A 20411-nucleotide genomic window follows, 5' to 3' on the forward strand; every position below is an offset into this window, starting at 1 on the left:
GTTATGTAAATCTGCAAATAGGTTAAAAATGGTCTCAAATCTGAAAATGCTGTGAGTAACAGATTTAAGGATTTGAAATTTACATCAGAGTTTATGAACCTTATACAGTGAATTTGGCATGCATTTGGAAGTTCTCCTCTAAAGTAGATTTGTTTACATACCTCCTTGAATGCCTTTGATTATAGCATATCTTTACTGTAGGCCACACCCCACAACTGACCAGCAACCAGCAGAGTGCCAAACCCAACCCTGCAGGACAGGAAATGAAAAGGAAGCTCTCCATCTGATCAACTTCTGAGTCTGGGACTTCAAAGTGACAGTAGGGCGGAGAGGAGACGTAAGGATAGGCCTGATTCACAGGCTGAACAGCACAGGGCCCTATCTGATGTGCTCCGATAAAGATGTCTATGTTTGTTTAAGTTTTTTGAGAGAGGAGGGTCCGAGACAACATAACATTTTGTTCCTCTTTCTAAGAGTGGAACAGGAACCGAGTTTAATTTTGGATTTGCAATCTGGATATCACTATTTATATCTCTTATTTGCTGTGCAGAAAAGTTCTAGGCACATGCTGTTATACAGGCATGTAAAGGTACAGAAATTGAGATTTCTTTTACATCTTGAAAGTAGGAAATTGTAGTTGAAGCTTAACTAAGAAGACTGTTGTTCTACTACATCTTCCTTTCTCATTCCTTACAGGGCTGACATTTCTTGATCTCCACCAGTATTGAGTGAAACACACATGACCCCTTTGTCCTTATGTTGATGAATGACTGCCTCATACCCATTTTGTCAGATTTTGGTGCAGTGAAGTCGATAGCGTCACCTTGACGAGGAAAGTTTGTGATCCATCAGCCCTCAAGGCTGTCTGGCCTCAACTAAGACCTGGCAAAAGCAGCTCTCTGTATGGGGCATCTGCTCCATCCAAAATCCTTCACCCTGTGTGCTGTAATCTTCTGAGGTCGAACGAGTGGCTCTTATTACTGGCGCTTAAAAGTGAGGGAAAAAAAGAAAGAACACTTGACTTGTACTAATAGCTGAGAAGCCATGCTGGTCACCAAAGGTCTGAAGACGAAGCACCCTGTCAGTGCCCAGCTTGGGAAATTAGCAAATAATGTTCCCTTCCCCCTGACAAATGTGTGACAGCTCGCCTTCGCCAATCATTCTCTCCTAACGTTATGATGCATGTCCTGGATCCCCACTGGAGGATACAGGCGAAGTTTACTGACCCTCAATTTACCCATGACAAATGGGGTCCCAGTAAATGTGCATTTTCTGGGGCGCGGAAGGGGTTCATTTTAAGCAATCCTGGTTATGTGGATGTCACTGATTAGGATAAATAGTGGCTGAGTGTGTTAGGACTGCTTGCAGAACCATATTACCAAGGGCCTGCATCGTTGCCCCAGGAGGGGAGCTCTCGTGGAAACTTGGCCAAGATAGAAAACCAAAAGCTCTGATGCAATTAGGAGCTTGAATTGGATAAACTGTACGGTCAAAGTTTTTATTTATGATTTAGTCCTTCATACAGTGCTGTAACTGCAGTAAAAAGGTTAAAATGCTGCAAATGAGGCTGAAAATTGAGAATTTGTGGTTTAAAAAAAAATTTAAACCAGCATGTTCTGATTGCAGCACTTAATAAAGTGTAAAGTATACTAAAGTATTGACTCAGGTACAGCCAGGACTTTCTCCTTTTGATTTTCTACAACCTTGCTGACAGTTGGTTGTACCAGTTCCAGCCTGACCAATGGATAACCAATACATGGATTAGACAGAGGACAAGCTAGCAAGCTCCAAGGGACAACACTTTGTCAGAAGGTAAAAGGTATAGACTGTAAAATAACAAAAATAGCCAACATGTCATTCCTTTAAAAATGTGCCAATTAAAGTACAGATATGAGCTCCTTGAAGCAGTCAGTAAACTACACCCTCCTAAAGTTTTATATAGTGTGTCTGTTTGTCTCATCAGTGTTTTAAACATTCAATCGTCAATGCCAACAGGATTATTTGACATACACTACAGGGTGCTCTCTTTCTGAGAATGGATTGTGAGTTTTGGAGCCGTTCCAGGATACTAACCCGAGTGAGGACGTGTCCCTCTGCTGTTCGAATTGACTGCAGTCTCCTCTGTGTTGACTCTTGGTAATTTGTGATAATTTCTTAAATTGAGCGAGTTAAATCTCCACAATTAGGGTGGTGGTGCAAGAAGAGTCAACATAAAAAAAAAATGTCTTAAAAGGCACTCCTCTAAAGCCACGCTCTCAAGTCACGCTTGAAGCCTTATGCTTTGATAACTAGACCTTTGATATGCACATGTTGCTCTCCAATCCGACACTGGAATGTTCTGTGCCTTTTAGAAGGCTCTGTGCTGCTACATGCCCTATTCAGCCCATCTAATTTGCTATTGTAACTCTAGGTTATTTCAAATCTATTTGCTCGTGTAGCACCATTTGTTCAACTGCTGTAACACAGAAAGAAAAGATGCGGTTTGAAATGAGCTGTTTCACTCTTAAATACATGATCTGCTCTTCTGCACTCAATGCATCAGCCCATTCACTTTTTAATGCCTAAGAGAAGTAGCTAACATCCTTTCACCTAGCAATTACTGTACATATGGAATCAGTGATACCTAATTCTAGCGTTATGCATTCTGCTCTCTTTAACGGTTTCATTCTTTCAAGCCTCAACCCTTGTACAATAAGGGTGAGCCACATGGGGAATAGAAGAGCACAGGAACTGGACCTGTCTATTGGTGACTTTCTCTTTTAATTCAGCACACTAATCAATTGTACCACAGTTGCCTCCAGGGGTAATTGTATCTTTATACTAACTGGAAGTGAGTAGGAACCCAGGGAAGACAGAGAGGAAGAATAGGGAGGGGGGGAAATCAACAAAGATAGAGAGAAGGGGACACGTTTCCCCAGTAAAACCTGATGGTAATCATCCCAATCCGCTTAGCCTCTGTGACTAATGGGGTCTGTTCTTAAGGGACCTGGCACTTTCACCAGGGTGCTATAGAAGCCATTAATGTCTTAACTTATACACCTTCTCAGGGCTGTGCAGTAACACATGTACACACAGACACACACTGGCACACACACACTTTCACTTTCTCGCTCGCTCTTGCATTCTCACACAATCAGACACACACACACACACTTACACAGCCACACTACACTCCTGTTTCATTATCCTGGTGCCTTGTTGGCCTCTGCTCTGCTCCTGCTAGGGAGGTTAAATGCAGGAGAGCTGGGCCAGACTGCATGGTTGGAGGAGAAGGGGACGAATGGCTGGGGGTGGTAGCAGTGGTGGTAGAGGTTTGGGGAGTGAGAGAGGGGGGACTTGATGAGAAACAGCTGCCCTAGGATGGAGGGGTCTGGACAGGGGGTTTTGGAGCAGGGGGGACTCCAGCCCCCACTTTGCAATTCTGCTGTGCTCAAGGCCAGGGCTGTGCTGGAGGTTTGGGGCTGCTGGGGGAAGTGAGAGTGGTTTGACGTGCCCCCATTTCATTCTGCCCAGAGTTAGAAGAGACAGAGGCTTCCAGGTCAGACAGGCATTGACCCCCGCAACCTCTGTCTCCTCACCAATGATGACAGATAAGACCACCACTTCCTTCTGTTAGCTAAGATAATCAGATCCCTTACTTAAAGTGTGATACACACACATGCCCTGTCTCTCTCACATACACATCCCTGTCATCTCTTTGCACGCTTTCTCCTAAGAATTCATGTTGAACACACATGAGGATAACTTCAGACACACTCATGCACTTAACCTAGATATTGCTTTTCTAATCTGATTCAGAAAAAACGAAACCATATTTTGCCTAACAAAATCAGCAAATTAGCAGAAAGCATTATCAGTCTCACAACAGGGTAGATAAAGAGAATTGGCAGAATGAGTTATCCTGACAGATTGGCTTTAACAGAGCTTGGCAGTGCCCTTGTATGATAGCAGGTCAGAGGGGGATCAAGTTGCACTTGTAGGAGCCCTTCCATGAAAAACGTTTTCACTTGGAGTACAGATTTCACACATTTAACATTTAGCAAGAGAACCCTGGTTAGTTTATTATTAGCACCTAGACTTTAGTCTAAGGGCACGGTCCAGACAGAGGAAGGAGAGGGAAGGGGGCACAGGAGAAGCCTTTAGAAAGAGAGGAAAGGAGGAAGAGGAGATTTTTACTCACCAGTATAGACAAATCTCCCAGGGGCACCTTTGCAGAACTGCTTGGATTTGTAGGACAGCGTGACTTCCACAACACCGGGGATGTGACGAGGTGGAGTCTGGACGCGGATGGCGTGGGGAGTTATCAGCTGGATTACAGAGATAAAGAAAAGAAATAATGAGCCCTCTACAAAACAAGCTACAGAGTTGTGTGAACTGTTATAACTACTATCTAAAAAATGTGTCTCTTTTAATTAAAAAAAAATATCAGATTTACTTATGTCTTCACTGGATTTTAGTCAGCTCTTTCTTAAAGATAAATGTGAAACCCATACCTCACTCCATACGAGCATAGTGCCAAACACGACTTGTAGGCCATCAAAAAAGTTGTCCCCTATGATGATGACAGTGGCTCCTCCAGTGGTCCATCCCTCGCTGGGGCTGATCGCCTTGATGCATGGGGTGGCTGCTTATCCAAGACAAAGAGAAGAGCAAATTCAGCACCTATAGGCTTCAGCACTCGGGACCATGTCTTTTTCCACACAGACACATTACTGCATCACCTCAACATTCAGCTCTCCATGTCTCTCTCACAAAGACATATCATGGAAATTGCCCCTGGAAAAAAAAATGATGGATTTGTCCTTTAAGGCATGAGAATCAAAATCATTTATCAGCGCGCTGGAGTGGTGTAGTTAAGCAGACCCTTCAAATGGTCCACTTCACAAAGGCTAAACGCCGGGCTCACCAGGAAAATGATTTGATAGAGCAAATTATGTGTCAGGGCAAATGTAGCTATCAGAATTGATTAAGCATGTAGCCACATCTACAGTAAAATTTTCAAAGTTGAACACATCTTAAATGAGTCAAGAATACAGGCTGTTAAAGTGGAAATGACAAGCTAAAGCTTTGCTGCTTCATGTTGTTTCATTACCTTTGTTCTGCATATGCAGTACAGTGCAGGCACACTGAGCAGAGGTTTCAGGTTTCATAACGTGAAATGCACTCATGAATTATTCAGATTAAGGATTTTTTTTCCTTTTTGTGATCGATTCAATCCATTTCATATTGTTTATTACAATGCTTTTCATCTGGCATGACTTCGGCTACGTAGCTCTGCCATTCATCAACAGTCTGGGTTGTTATTATAATCTAATTTGAGTGATCTGGGGCCTCACATTCACTGTCATTTGATGCATTACCTTAATATGGTGTTCAGCACAACACCATGTTTACAACAGAAATAGCATGACAGCTAGCCATAAAATAGCAATATCAAATTTAATCTATTTCCATCAATATATTTTAATACACTATGAATTGTGCATGTTTTCCCTACTCCTCAAAAATATGAGCAACTATTTCAGTAAGTTTCTTCTTTCTTTACAAGCTCAGCTCTAAACCTCTATTATCCTTTCCATCCAGTAAGTAAATCACAGCCGGCCATTGTTGTATGGATCACCTCAGACAAGACATCTCCCTTTGTTTGCCTTGCTGTTGGGTCTGTTCAGGTCATGTTTGCTCTCTCTCTCTGCCCATAAAGTGCACACACACACATTGGTACTACAGGGAATCTGACTTTAACAGGCGCTGTTGACTTCATGCTAATCACCTCGTACAGATTTTCATTTGTGAGGCCTGGAGGAGTGACATTTGCTTTCCTTAATTGCGAAGCGGAGCGTCTGAAAGAGGACCAACCCTCTATGGGCATGCTGGGCCCCCTCTAAGGGCCTGACCTTCATCAGTGCGGACGATTACAGCAAATAATTCACCCTTCAAAATTACTGTAAACAAATTGACTTTGGGGATGAGAGAAAGGGGGGCAGAAAGGAGGAGGGAGGCAAGAAGAGGGCCTGATGGTGACGGTGACTGTTGGGGGGCAGCTGCAGCCTGAAACCTACGACAGGCATACACAATCATGCACACACAATACACACATACACAGACACAGCACCTCGGAAATCCCAGTGCCCCCTCCCACACACAGAAGGACTCATGGAGATGCAGCTACTGAGGCCCTAAGCCGTCCACCCTTCTGCCTAAAAATTTGCATATGTCTCAATGCACAGACAGAGAGGGGAGCATGTGCTGAATGGGGACCGTGGCAAAGTGGATTACACAGTCAGCGCAGGCGATCTGATGACAGACACGCACAATGCCCCCTCAGCAGATGATAGGTATCATGAGGAGTGGACGGATGAGGATGCAAAGACCCGGCCTGCCGGTCTGAGTGTTGCATCAATAAGTCTTTTCAAACTTTGGGCTACAATACAGAAAAAAATCACTCCATTTAAATTCATATGTCATGGCTTGTTTAGTTTTTTTGTGTGCTGAATTGTTACCTGTTATCTATATGATTGTGTGTTTATTTCTAGATCCGCTCTGCCGTGAAATGACTCCAGGCAGCCGATCTGTGATCTGTGCTAATGTTTTTCCTCTCTGGTTAGGGTTAGTCGTATCGGACGTCAAAACCGATCCAAGATCTGAGCAGAGGAGGTCCCAGCTCTACTATTGTGACACTCAAACAGGTCTGATGTGGCCCCACGAAGCCGTCCTTTGTTCTGCCTGCTGAAATGTGTTGTAATTGTGCTGTGGGATGTCCAGATGGTCGGTTGATAGTGCAGCTGATGGGATTATACCTTTTACCTCTCCCTGGGCCATCTGTTCCCTTTGACTCTCTCTCTCGCTTTCTCCCCCTCTCTCTCACTCTCAACCTCTCTCTCTCATACTCTCTCCTTCTTTTTCTCCTTTCCTCCTCTCTTTTTTCACCCTTCTTTCCCCCTCTCTTTCTTCCTCTTAGGCCCAGCAGTCTGGATTCACTTGTCTTTATTGCATAAACCCTAACAGCATTACAGCCACTTGGCATGCAAATGAGGCAGGCGCTGCAGGCTCTATGCTGAGTCTCGTATATTGTCTGGGGTTCTATAATGGTGGAACTGAGCTAAGGAACGTGTGTGTGAAAAAGACTGTGTGTGGCTGCACTGTGTTGACTGTGTCTGTCTGTATATATGTGTGTGTGTGTGTGTGGGGAGGGGGTGCTGTATATGAAAGACACGGCTATTTGTGAGTATGTTTATGCACCTATGAGCTTGAATCTATACATGTTTGAGTGACAGGCAGTCACAAAGCACACTCGTGTCTGAATGCATAATATGCTTGTTGTGTGACAGTCCACACAAGTGAGCAAAAATGTCACATGGTGGGGTTCAGTCTGTCATCCACGGGCTATGCCATCTCTCCACCAATAGGGGGCAGCACCTCTTGATCAATGCGAGGCAAGTCTGTGTGAGCTGAGAGGAAGGATACCTCTCTGTGTCAGCTACACAGTCAGTCAGTCTGAGCCTTCTCCCCCAATGAACTCCAGAGGAAGAATGTGTTGCTAATTTAAAGCACGCTGTCTGTCTGGCCGCTTGTTGTCACTGCGCTATGGAGGACATGACTAGAATTGCATTTTATGACTGGGTCTCCTTTTCTCATGTGTCACATCTCTGTTTGTTAAAGGTGACTCAAACAAAGCGAGCAATCGTTGCTGATGCATGTTAAATTAGTTTGTTATGGAGCTGAGCCTGGGAGGGGAGAAAAAAAAAAACAAATCTCAACTTGTGAGAAGCATCCATGGTTAAACAGAGGGAAGGTGTATTAAAGTTATTAGACAAAGACATGTTCAACTGGGCGGTTGACAATAGCTTCTTTTCTTGCTTTACGGGGCGTCACTCTGCTGCTTTGAAGAGTGTGGTGAAGAGAGGAAGAAAGGGATGGGTTGAGGTAACCTGTAAAGAACACAAACACACCCACACATATACATACACACACACGCACAAAACACAGAGGGTCCCATGGGAGTGGGGGAACATGGAGGCGAGGGCTCAACCTCTTTAATTGCTCTCCTCATTAAGAAACTGGTTGCTAGGCGATCCACACCTATCGTGTCATAAACGTGAAACACACAAACAGAACGTCAGTGAACATAATGACTTTGGTGCTCCGGGCAGGACTTTAATTATTTGATTTTGTTCTCCAGTAGAGGAGTCATTAATAAAGACAAAAACAAATAGATTAGCTTTTTCCCCCACTAGGACCGGAGAGCACTGAGATATATTAATTGTCTAGTCTTTTTTTTTTTTTTTTATTAGTCGTTGTTGTATTAAACATTACATTTGCTTTTGGTGATAGAACCATTAATGCCCATTAATGTGTAGAGAAGCTTGTTTTAGTCAGTGGTGTATATAAACTGTTTGCCCAGCCATAATTGGCTCTTGAAATCTGAAGATAAGCAATTTGCACAATTGGCCCAAGTCAGTTCTCCTTTTTTTTTTCGTACAATGTTTCAGCTGTGTGTGCTCCCATCTGCAAGTGGAGGCCACGAGGGTCATAAGGTTATGTTTAGTGCATTTCACTTTTTGGATTTCCCATGGTTTGGTGGTCCTTCTTTTCTCTCCTTTGGCTGAGCAGGCAATCAGTCTATCATATGGAATCAGTTGGAAGAAAAACAGTAAGTTCTGTTTTTCTCATAGGCTGCCCCCCACACACACACACCTCCACACACGAACACACACACAACACACGCCATCAACGCACTATTCCCCCCCGCTCCCCCTCCTTTCTCTCATTTCTCCTTCCTCCCCCTGTTTCAGCTCTCACAGCTAAATCTGCACAACCCAATGACAGGAAATTGACCTCACAGCCAAATTCTTAAGCAATTTGATCATGTTTCACATAGGCTTTTAGGATAAATGTAGGTGCATTAGGAGACTGGAAGTAGGAAAACATTTTTAAATCATGAATTAGTCTGAGTATTATCATCATCATTAGTGATATCAAAATGATAAATGCACTCAGTAATGCATATTATTTCCAGTCAACACAAAACAATACATATGAGGGAGGCAAAAAGCAACGAAAAAGTAAAAATGAAGGTGATGGTGGAACAAAAGATTCTAAGGAACTAGAGTGAGCTATAGTAGGTGTGTGATTTGTAAAGTGGGAGGATGTCTGAAAGAAACTAAAAGTAAAAAGAGCGTAGCAAATTATAAGATGTAAAAATGTGCCTACCATTCTCCAGATAAGGAGGCGTACCTTCTGAAGGGTCGAGTCTGCGAGCCCTTCGCCCATGCTTGGAATTGTTGTGTACGAACATGTTGTCAGAGACAGCCAAGACATGGCCGTCCACATTGACAGTCGTCGATACGACAACCTGTAAGAGGAGTGAAGGTAAAATGTGTAATTTAGCACACTGCAAGGACTAAGAAATCTAGTTTCACATTGACACTGATGTGCTGGCACAAAGGATACATGGATGCTTTAGATATTCTGTTATGACCAGGTAAATGCCTGTGTGCTATTGATCACTATTGTCAAACCTCTAGAAGTGGTTTCTCTGTTTGGACATATTGCATTACAGTTACCCTGCTTCTCAGCCATTTTGCTTTTTAGTGTCTTGCATTTGTGTATGGCTAATTGACTTTTCAATCACTAAAATACCATTTCCGTTTATCCACTCTACCAACTGTCATCATAGCCCAAGTTCAGAATTATTGATCAGCTTGTCCATCTATTTGAGGATGGAAGGCCTCCCTTTTAAAATATTACTGGAGTCATTAGCAACAGAACTGTACTGCATCCCATCACTCAACAAACATTTTACTAGGATCAGATTCCAAGCCACACTCCATATTTCATAATGCTTATTTTTGTTGTTGTTTTTTTGGCTACCACATCTCCAAACAGTGAGCCGCATGTGAATGGTCAAAGTGTTTCTGAGCCGGAAACAGAGAGCCCCTGTCAGGTTTGCTTCACTGGTAAGTGACCTCAGTGTAGCAGTGGAATTTAGGAGGGAGAGGGGGGGCTTTTTTGGTTAGATTTGGGAAGGGTGGGGGTGTACGGGTAAGAGGGGAGAGAAGGGGAAGTGAAAGAGCTCCATTCTTGTGAGCAGGTTCAGAGCTGGGCCAAGCTGAGGATGATGGATTGGGCCCTCTCTGGCCTCCAGCTGGTTTTGGGGGGTAATAAGTGGAGTGGAAGGCATGCAGAATACACAACTTTGGCCAGAGAAACACCTATGGTGGAGCATCTGGGAAATCTATTTGGGGAAAAAGGCATACTAACTGTTGGACTGAAGACAAGAGATGATCATCAGCAAAAAAATTTGAACTCTTGTTGTTTTAGACTTAATGTGAACGTTTGAGTTTCACTGAAAGTGTGCTGGTACAACTTGGTTCTTGCATTCCTTTTGACACATACGAGTGAGAGGTGAAAGCCCTTGGTGGCTGTCATGCATCAGTCCACATTCACCCTGAGGGAAGATTTGAGGAGGCAGGGGAAGTCTGATGGTGGTGACATCAGGAGGGGACACCCTGTCTTGTCTGTTTCATGTCTGGGCTTCCTCCTGGAGGATGCTGGCTTGTGTGTCTATCACAGAACAGTGCTGTCAGTGATGGACGCCCTCCTGTAGTTTGTCGTTGTCCTGATAGGACAAATCTCACTAAAGTCTCACTCTCTCACCTTGACCTAGTGGGCTGCTTGTGGTGAAAATGTCTGACTAGGATGGATGGATGGATAAATGGATCAGCAGGGAGGTCGATAATTTCAAGCCTCAACTACTTGACACATTAGAAGCCAGAGGGTTAAAGAAGCAGTAAAAATGCTCAGTGGTCATGTCCTTTTAGTGTAAATCGCATGTTGTCGGCCCACAATAATGATGGTTTTCAGATGGCCTAAGATGGTTTTCATTGGTCGTACAAGTAAACGCATGTGTGACTTTAAGTGTATGCATACAGTGTGTGGGTAAAAAAGAGACAGGGATACAGAGAAAGTTAATTTATACGCTGCTAGCGTGTATGTGTATGCTTTCACATGTGCGTGCTTGCACATATGTGTGCATAAGAAGGTATGCGTTTCCGCTGCCAGACAGATCCTGAGTTAACACTGTTGTAACATGTGGTTGGATAGTCCTCCCCTCTGTGCCGAGGCTCAGAAAACTGTCAGGAACACAATTGATGGCACTCTTAAATCCTATATCTTTATTTGTGTCAGATGGTATTCCCTAATAAATATTCTGTCCGGGGCACACAGGACACAAAATCCGTCTCTCTCTTTTTTCCCTGGTTTTTGTCTCCTTCAGTGCCAATAATAGAATTGTATTCATATGTGAATGCGTGTCGAAGTGACTAGTGCAGTTGTGCATTTGTGTCTGAAGAGAAACAGACAGTGAGAGACAGAGACAAAAATAGACAAGAGCATATGTGTGAAACAGCTTTCAGTCACCTGGAATCTGCGCATGTCTCGTGGATTCCCTGCATTCTTCAGACAGTTCTGATTGCACTTGAGAAAGAACTTTAGGAAGAATCTGAAACAGAGCACAAAACAAAACCAGAAACCATTAATTACACCTTTAAAGCTGAATTGTTAAGTAGCAACGTGATAAGATATTTAAATAAGATTTGTCAGACACGTCGGATCCATTCATCCATCCAGTGAGACATGAAGGTGACATTATACTCTTTTTGTTTAGGAAATCACAGTATTTATTATTTCCTCAAAATCAAGAGCATCAGTCTCTTTGTCATCTCATCCCCTCACCTGAGTTCATGGGTCTTTCCCAACACCCATCTGCCACTAACATACAGGAAGTCACTTGATATTCCACCCACCTCTTTAATCCCAGGACACCCCCTGTGCAATTAAAGTTCTCCTGTTCAATAGGGAAGCAAATGAGGCCCACCTGTGACCAGGTCTTGTTTGAAGAGCATCAGGGATAAAGGACCTAACAAGGTGAGAGCGCGCCACAAAACTTATAGTCCTGTCAGGCAATTAGGCGGACACTCCTGGGACTACCGTATGCCACACACACAGAGAGACACACGCACATGATGCATACACACACCCATGCACTTGTGGGTGGGTGAGGCAATTATGCCACAAATTACAACCTGGCTAATCGTCTCTGAACAAATGTCACGTCTGAGTGAGATCTGGGCTTGGTTAGTTTGTAAGCCGCCTTCTTCCGCTTTCTCTTGGGTCTCACCGAATTTATTGATAAAGCCACATATTGAGAGCTGTATATCAGATGTGGTCTCACAAACATAAAGTAGTTAAGGACATGATGATTAATACCAAGGCCAATAAGAGTAATTGTCTCAGATGTAGCCTACTGTGTAAAATCTTATACAACTAAACAGCATAAACAATGAAATTGACTTGTTTTTGCAAATTCTCCCCACAAAAGCATGAACAATGGCGCCTTTGCTTTCTCCAATGCATTATAAACACAGTGCCATGATATTTATTTTTCATCACAGTGCACTAGCGTTTCTGTATGCAATGTTGTGGTTTCCATTGTAATACTAACTTGCCTCACAGAATCACAGCGGCTCGTCGGATTACCATAGATTGCACCACAGATTGCATGGCCATTTCATTCAGCTAAATACAGTGGCTTGTGTGGCCTGTGAGGACGCTTTCACAACACTTAAGACTTCTCGTTCACCCAGTGGGATCCGGGCCAGGCCATAAATCAAGACTCTGAAATGATCCTTCTAACCCTGGCCACATTAACACATGCACTGGTCATTTAGAAGTGTTCTTCAATAGACTCCTATACCTTGTGCTTCGCTGAGGACCCAGGAGAGAGAGGAGAGGTGAGAAAATATTTTCACTCCACATCCAAGGAGCTTTGGCTTGGACATCAATAAAAGATGTTTTAACCCATGCCAGAATGCTGATTGCCTGTCGGTGTGTGGTGAGGCCATAAAAAACCTGACTTGTCATTAGTGCATTTCACTTGATTGTGTTCACTATGTTTTCGGGTTGCATCTGTTGGCTGATCATCAAAATGACCATTATGTACTCTAATTCCCTGACCCTGTTTTTATTTCCCCAAAGAGTCATAATGTAGAGCAGCAGACATCTGCGGAAAGCAGACCTGAAATACGACTTTTATTTGTCTGTCGCCTCTCGTTCAGATTGGGGAAGGCCAGAGTGTGTGTGTGTGTGTATGTCTGCGTGTGTGTGCGTGTGTGTGTGTGTGTGTGTGTGTGTGTGTGTGTGTGTGTGTGTGTGTGCGTGCGTGCGTGCGTGCGTGCGTGCGTGCGTGCGTGTGCATGCGTGCGTGTGTACATGCACGTGCACCCATACACGCATATGTATGCATGTGAGCATGTGTATGTACATGCATCACTCGTTGGTAGACAATTTATGTCAGAGCGAGAGATAGAATACATTTCCCAGTCAGTGCATTGACTTCATAAAAGAAACACATTACTTTCAGAGTTGGTCTTGTCTCTTTTCTTGGATACTTTAATGCTTTTACATACTGTTTCTACTACAGCGAAACCAAAAGTTAAGAAACAATAAACACAAGATATTGAGTGCCCACGCTATCCTAAAGTAGCTCCTTTATGTTTACTGTTATGAAGGCAATTAAGCACAATTTCTCTGCTAAAAAGATAAGCTTAATTTTCATAGTCCACAGCAGTGGCAGTGCTATAGCATCCATTACATTTGAGTTGGTTAAGATTCTCCATGAGCACAGTGCAAATTGGTCCTTGGTGAAAAGGAGAGCAATTAAGACAAGGCCCCTCTTTCTCTCTTTTACTTCTTAAATATCTACAGAAGTTTGTGCTGGTGTTTTGGCACGCACAGAGACAAAAGGAGGTTGTTTAATTGTTTTTTAATGGGATATCAAGTCGTCGCTGCCATTAGATGTTGGCAATGGAGGGCAAAGGGGGATAGAGAGAAAGAATGAACTGCAATTAGGTTTGATTAAAGCTATCCTTCTCAATAATCAGCTGTTCTGACAGGACAGGGGGACCCTGGTGGCCGCTGAGATGGAGGAAGGTGTTGAGTGATATTAAGGCCAATGAAGGGGATATTAACATGGCTAATTAAAGCTCTTCCAAAGCCGGGAGAGGAGGCTCTCAGTGGACCGCACTGGATGAAATAATCGGCCAAGGCAGCTATCAGTTGGAGGAGAGAGAGAAAGGGGAGTGTGGGAAGGGGTGGGGTGTAGTCCATCTGAGGGAAGGGGGAGTAGAGGGAGAGATAGTGGGAGGCGTAAAGGAAAACTATGAAGTGTGAAGAAAGACAAAGACGAAGACATCGACAGGCATATAGAGAAAGACTTCCAGAGCAGCTACGGAAGCTCATTTTGACATGAACCTTCTCTGTCTGCGTGCCCAAAGTCTGCCAGTATAACTAAGACCTGACATCAGCTTTTATCTCCGACAGCTAGTCATACAGGTCCACAAATCAACGTTAAAACAATCCTGCTCATGCCTTGGTCTAGGGCAATTAATACGATTCTCCTGTAGTACCTCCATGCTCGCCCACTGCCGAAGCTACTAATCATGCCATAATGATTTCTCTCCCTCTGGTCAAAGGGGAAATAGATTGTCTCTTTAGTAATGCAGCAGGCTCGGCGCCTTCCACTCCCTGGCTTCACAGACCCGGTAATTGAGGAGAAAAAGGCCGACTTTGGCACTTTGACTGATTTGAGGGCTGCTACACCCTCTTATCTTTACTCTGATCATTTTAGGCTGACACTCAAAGGAAGACCCATCGCCCTAATTCTAGCTCACCCTCTCCCATCATCAAACACAGGGGGAATAGAAAAAAGAAGAGAGAGAGGGGGGGAAAAAACAAACAGGCAAGGTGAGGAAAGCCTTCTCTCATTTAAATGGCCAACTTAATTGCTGGGTTGATGTCAGTCATGGATAAATGTGCATCCCTTTGATTTTAGTGAAGAGGGCAAATAAGGATAATGTTGTATTATTAAGAAGGCTCCATCGACAGTGGAGGTTAGCTGCCCAGTCAATTTATCCATTCCTTTTCAGATTTTTACTATTTCAAATAACTTGTAAAAAATTTACAGTTGCACTATTTGAAACTATCTTTGTGTGCTGGTTTCTTTACATCCATTACATCCATGAGAGTATGATTTTTCGATAGTACACCTTGTTCTAAATGTACAAAAGAGCTTCTATTTGTTTAGGCTGTTACACAATACACTGACAGATGGCCATAGTATCTGTAAGAGTCAGGTATTGACAACTTTAAGCTCCTGATTGGTGCCCCGGCACTAATGACTAGCATGCAGTGTCCACAGCCGGCAGCCATGACAGTGAGGTCATCCGTTGCAGGGCGGTGAGTATCGATCACCACCCAGCTCCAGCCCATCAGGCCCCAGCTGCCTCCCAGATTCAATGGGCCCCTGTTACAGGAGCCCTGTAAGAAACAGCTCCCAACACCAGACTACAATCTGCTGACACCAGATCTCTACGCTGAGATAGTAGTACACGGGTCAATAGCGTATCGGATTTCCAAAACGCCAGGGTCTTAATGTCAAGCCTCCTGCCTTCCCTACCTACGGCTCCAGTTATTAGGCACTCCACTGAACTGCATTCAGATCCCTGTTGTGACAAGGCGGAGCAGGTAAAACGAGAAATAGATACACTTATAGATCTTAATCTTCCTGAACACCTATTTATGCAACTGAGTGGGTTTGCATATATATGCCATTTAAGTCCCTGGGAGTCTGAGCTGCATGGCCATTTCTGTCGTATTCTGGTTCGCCGCTGTCTTCTCTCGTCAAACAGAGCTGTTTTTCTCGCCTTAGCTGAAGTAAACCACAGCACATTAACAATATTTGCTCTACCCCTGTACAAGCGCCAAGGGACCAGACCCACAGATCCTATCACTTCTTTATCAGGGAACAAGTGCCTCACTATCCAACCTTATTGGGTTTGGGAGATTAACCCCTTCCACTCTGCCCAGCTCCTCCGAGAGCAGCAAGGCAGATGTCACTGTGATTATTATTGTTCGACATCAAATATCCCAACTACATGTCTTGGAGAATTTATTGGGTATTTCCAAGGTCTTTTTTGGTTTTTGTTTCTTTCTTTATTTTGCAGCTGCTATTGTTGGTTCATTTTGTTGTTTCATATTTCATATTTTTGTTAGTGGTATGTGTGTTGGAGGGGTGTCACAAATAATTTATATGCTTCTTCTGCACCCTAAGATGTAGCTGTGTCCCCACATTCATCCCTCTTTACCCTCTTCTCCACCATCCCCCTTTCTCTCTAATGGGCAGAGTGGCATTGACATTATTTCACTTGAGGATCCCTCACTCTGTCAATCCCTCTTCATTTACTCCATGGCTACAGGACTCATTATGGTATCTCTTCCTCCTTCTCTCGCTCTCATACTCTCACTCATTCTCCTCACCTCCTGTCTCGCTCTCTAGCTCTCTCTCTCTCTCTCTCTCTCCGGACACTGTTAGTTTCTTACTTAAGAGAATCGCTCGTCTTCACAAATGGATTCATGTCAAACCCATTCCTAGCTAGCCTCCACTGATTCTCCTCAGGCTTTGGCACAGGTTTACTGTAACGGATTAGACGAAGACTCAGAGTTCCTGCTAACTATCCATCACTTGCTAACAGTGGACTAAGGCTGTGTGCTTTATGCAGCTTTTAGCTCCAGCCCGCCACATACTGCATGTTTAGCCCCGAGCTTTCTCTCTGCCTTACTCCCATCCCCTCACATCAAGATGGTGCTGAGGCTGTGTACTGTTGCACGCTGTTCTTTGTTTTACTCTGAATACGGCTTGTCTCTACCAAGACTTTGAACACATAATAATAAGACACAATACATAAATAATTCTGCGTTGTTTTGTCTTGCGTGGCCCTGTTGTAAAAATGAATCAAACAGTGTTTGCTGCTATAAAGCCAACATCAACTATGCTCAAACTGAAATTCATAAATATTATTGAATCATCACCAGCATCATAAAAATCTACTGATGATTATTGATAATGATTATGACAGGCTTAATGTCTGGCACAAGTTTGCTGACATTACAAAAATAGTCTTGTACATAAACAACATAGTTGTCAGGAACTTTTACTGTGCTCACCAGATGGCAGAGAGGTATCTCCTGGTTAGTTTTGTGTGGGAGGAGAAATGTGGTGCTTTGATTACTGGTCAGCATTGGAGCTCAGAGCCATGAGGAAATACCAGTCAGCACCTCTCTGCACTAGTGAGATGGAAGATAAGCATATGTTGCCTTTGGTGAATAGTAGTATTTAGGGTGTTGGACATGGGGTTCTGAAAGGCCCCAGAGCTGGTCTACAATGAGAGCCATACAGCGCTGTTTCTCTCCTGTGGCACCTTGGAGTGATCAGACCCAGGCAAGACGCAAAAAAACACAGCTGTACAGGCAGGACCAGCAGGGGGGCTTTGACCCAGCCAGGCTAGTGGAGACTTATTTGCATGCCTGTGTGTATTACATATAGTCAGTGTTTTTGCTGTCTGTCCATGCATGCTCAAATATATGCAAGTGTATCATCATATTATTACTAATGTATAATAGATACAGGTAAAGTGGCTGTCAGGACTGGTCAGTCATCATAAAACATGAGGCAGCCACTCTGACATCGCCGCCACATTAGCACGTTCTCAGAAGAGAGAAAAAACACCCACTGTGGACTGTCATGTAGGCAGGAGGGATAGAGACAGAAAGACAGAGAGCAGGTCGGTGCTTAAAGCTAACAGGTAACCTTTCTGTGCACCTAGGACAAAGGCAGGGGGAAAAAGAAAATGTCAAATTAAGAGAGGCCAGGCAGAGAGACGTGGCTGCCATATTTGTGTGAAAGCCCAGTGCTGTTGGCAGCAGAGATGGCTGCTTTCTGATTCATCTGGGGCCGTATGGCAAAGCTTTGTCAGTCTGTGCGAGGTATAAATAATTCAGGGTGAGAGATGGCAATTACAGGGCCCTGCACAACCAAAATGAATATTTTATAAGGACTAAAACTGCCCTGGAATGAATCACACACATGGAGTCACACACACACACACTTATAGACACACACACACACACACACACATACAAGCATAAGTGAATGTGTGCACATGCACTCACATACACACACATGCCCTGATACACACACGAAAAGGTAGCACATATGAACCCTTAGCCTTGCTGTTGTATTGTTGACAATATAACTATTATATTATATAAACCCCTGCTTTGTGGGTTCATAATTTTTAATATGCTTGCTTGTGTGATTTCTCACAGTATTTGGTTAAGGGTGAAGGAGCATGTTAGATTTCTTGTTCTGTTTTGTTATTCTGTTATCAAAAAAAATTATTTAGCACTACAAAGAACTATACCTGTTTAGGATTTTGATCAGCTATTCAGTGGCTTATATGAAATACATTGACAGAAGATAAAAATTAAATTAAATTAAAAAAAACATTCCCAATATATAGTAAAGATCTACACAAAAGCAGTCTCAAGAGAGTCAGAGCCTTTACTTTTGACCCCGTAAATATGCTCTTTGTGTGTGAGCAAGAAGGGGGGGGGGGCAAAATGCTAATGGGAAAAGATTAAACCCAAAAGCCGCCTGGAGCATTTACCTCTAAAGGGTTTTGTCTGTCAGGTTTCCTGCAAAACTCTGTCTTTATAATTCTGAGACAAAAAATAACATTGTTCCCAAGTCCTGAGGAGCACTGTGGCTTGGTTGAATGGCCATTGTGTGGGCCTAGCTAATGATACCTTAGCTTTTGTGAGAGGGAGGCCAGGTAGGTCTGTGACATCAGCGCCACACAAGTGCTCCTCTGTCCGGATGTTTAGGGAAGGATTTCGTCCGTGGTGGGAAAAGGGTATAGAGAATAAACAGGTCTTGTTTTCGTACCAGCATTTAGACCACTCTACCTAAGAGAGGGGTACTCTGAGAAAAAAAACAGCATTTAAAATATCTTATTTTATTATTTTAAATCATTCTTTTATCTAACTACATGAATATAATATGTACATCAATTTGTGGAGGAACAGTTTCAGTAGAGAATGATGTAATTCCAGGAGAGGCTTTTTCCCCCCCCTTTCTTTTTTTATTTCAGCAGCAGAGTGTGGGCGTTTTATTTGTCAGTCCAAAGGGAAGATGGCAACCCTCTGAGGGAGGAGAGACCCCAAGCATGAAGACACAGATCGCATGTGTTGGAAAAAGTGACAGCTAGGCAAATGCTAAGCGAAAGCTGCTTCCTTACAGAACCGCACACTGTTAGCGATATAGCTAGCTGTTGTGAAGGCAGCTGACAAACCCATAGCGTGGCATGTCTCGCCCCGTTTGTGAGTTTTCAAAGAGTGTGATTTGCAAATAACATGAGTCTCTGGGCATAGACTGGGCATGTAAGTACGGTGAATAAAGCCCCCCTGCTCTGCTGAGGGAAACCCTTACTTGTCAGCTCAGTTCTTTGTCAGGGACCTGACAGATAAATAGACAGTGTTTTGCCGCTCACTCCTCCTGCCTTATGTACACAGAGGCGTGTGTCTGCTTCCACATACAGGTTGACTTGCTTTAGGGGAGGAATTTGTTGAAAGACACCCCACCGCTTCTCAGGGCAATGACTGAAAATATTGTGGGCCACTTCAGACAGCCTCAAACAACAAACAATAGGGGTTGATGTGTAACCAGATAAAACACAGATCGAATAGCTGGGTCTAAGCACCACTACAGGGCTTATTTTTCATGCAAATTACTACTAATGAGCTTCCTGAAATCTGACTAATTATATCAAAGTGATTTCTTTAATTAGTTTGTAATAATTCCTCACATAAACATCATAGTAAACAGATTAAGCTATATAAAAATATCAATTTGTCACACTTTATATGAGATGTTCTGCAGTTGACGCTAATCTTGCTTCTCCAAAATGCCAGAGCAAACATTTATAAAGAATTAAATATGTACTTAGAGAATGTTTGGTAACATTAAGGAAGCACATCTTTTACATATTTGTCATGGTTTCTCCAAAATGATCTCTCTAACATAAACTGTAAGGGAGAAACCTCTGAAAGAACCTAATCAAGTGAACGTAATGACTTACACATATGTAATTGGTAAATGGGGTCCAGTTAATAATTCAATATTCTAATATAAAATACAATATAAAATTCTATAATTAAAAGTAATAAATTATCGTAAGAGTATCTAACTCAAACAGAGCTGATGTTATTGTAATCTGACCTCAGAGATTACATCACTGAGTGGCTGGAAATACTGCTCGTCAAAGCCAAATATACCTATAACAAAACAACAGATGACTTCAGGAAAGATAAGAAATTGCATTTATCTACCGTTTTGCACCTCTTGTTAATCCAACATTCGTCAAACCCCTAAAGAGTAAAAATACCTAATATACTACGAGTCGCAAGAGAACTCATATGACTGCCGATCTTTCTGATACCCTCAATCTGCACTGAGA

General features: G+C 43.2%; 1 protein-coding gene across 8 annotated transcripts in view; it reads right to left on the bottom strand.

Moving 5' to 3' along the window:
- Positions 1-20411, bottom strand: part of LOC113132128 (transcription factor COE3) — a 66183-nt gene that overhangs the window by 15107 nt on the left and 30665 nt on the right. For 2 of the 8 annotated variants that reach the window (XM_026309994.1, XM_026309998.1), the window contains exons 7-10: positions 11419-11500; positions 9211-9352; positions 4494-4627; positions 4181-4307 (exon numbers count right to left, since the gene is read on the bottom strand). In XM_026309994.1, coding sequence (XP_026165779.1) covers positions 4181-4307; positions 4494-4627; positions 9211-9352; positions 11419-11500 — 485 coding nt within the window. The remainder of the gene's footprint in view (positions 1-4180; positions 4308-4493; positions 4628-9210; positions 9353-11418; positions 11501-20411) is intronic. The other 6 variants (XM_026310000.1, XM_026309997.1, XM_026309999.1 and 3 more) reach the window with 3 other exon arrangements.

The sequence above is a fragment of the Mastacembelus armatus genome, chromosome 15 (assembly GCF_900324485.2).
Source record: "Mastacembelus armatus chromosome 15, fMasArm1.2, whole genome shotgun sequence".
NCBI lineage: Eukaryota > Metazoa > Chordata > Actinopteri > Synbranchiformes > Mastacembelidae > Mastacembelus > Mastacembelus armatus.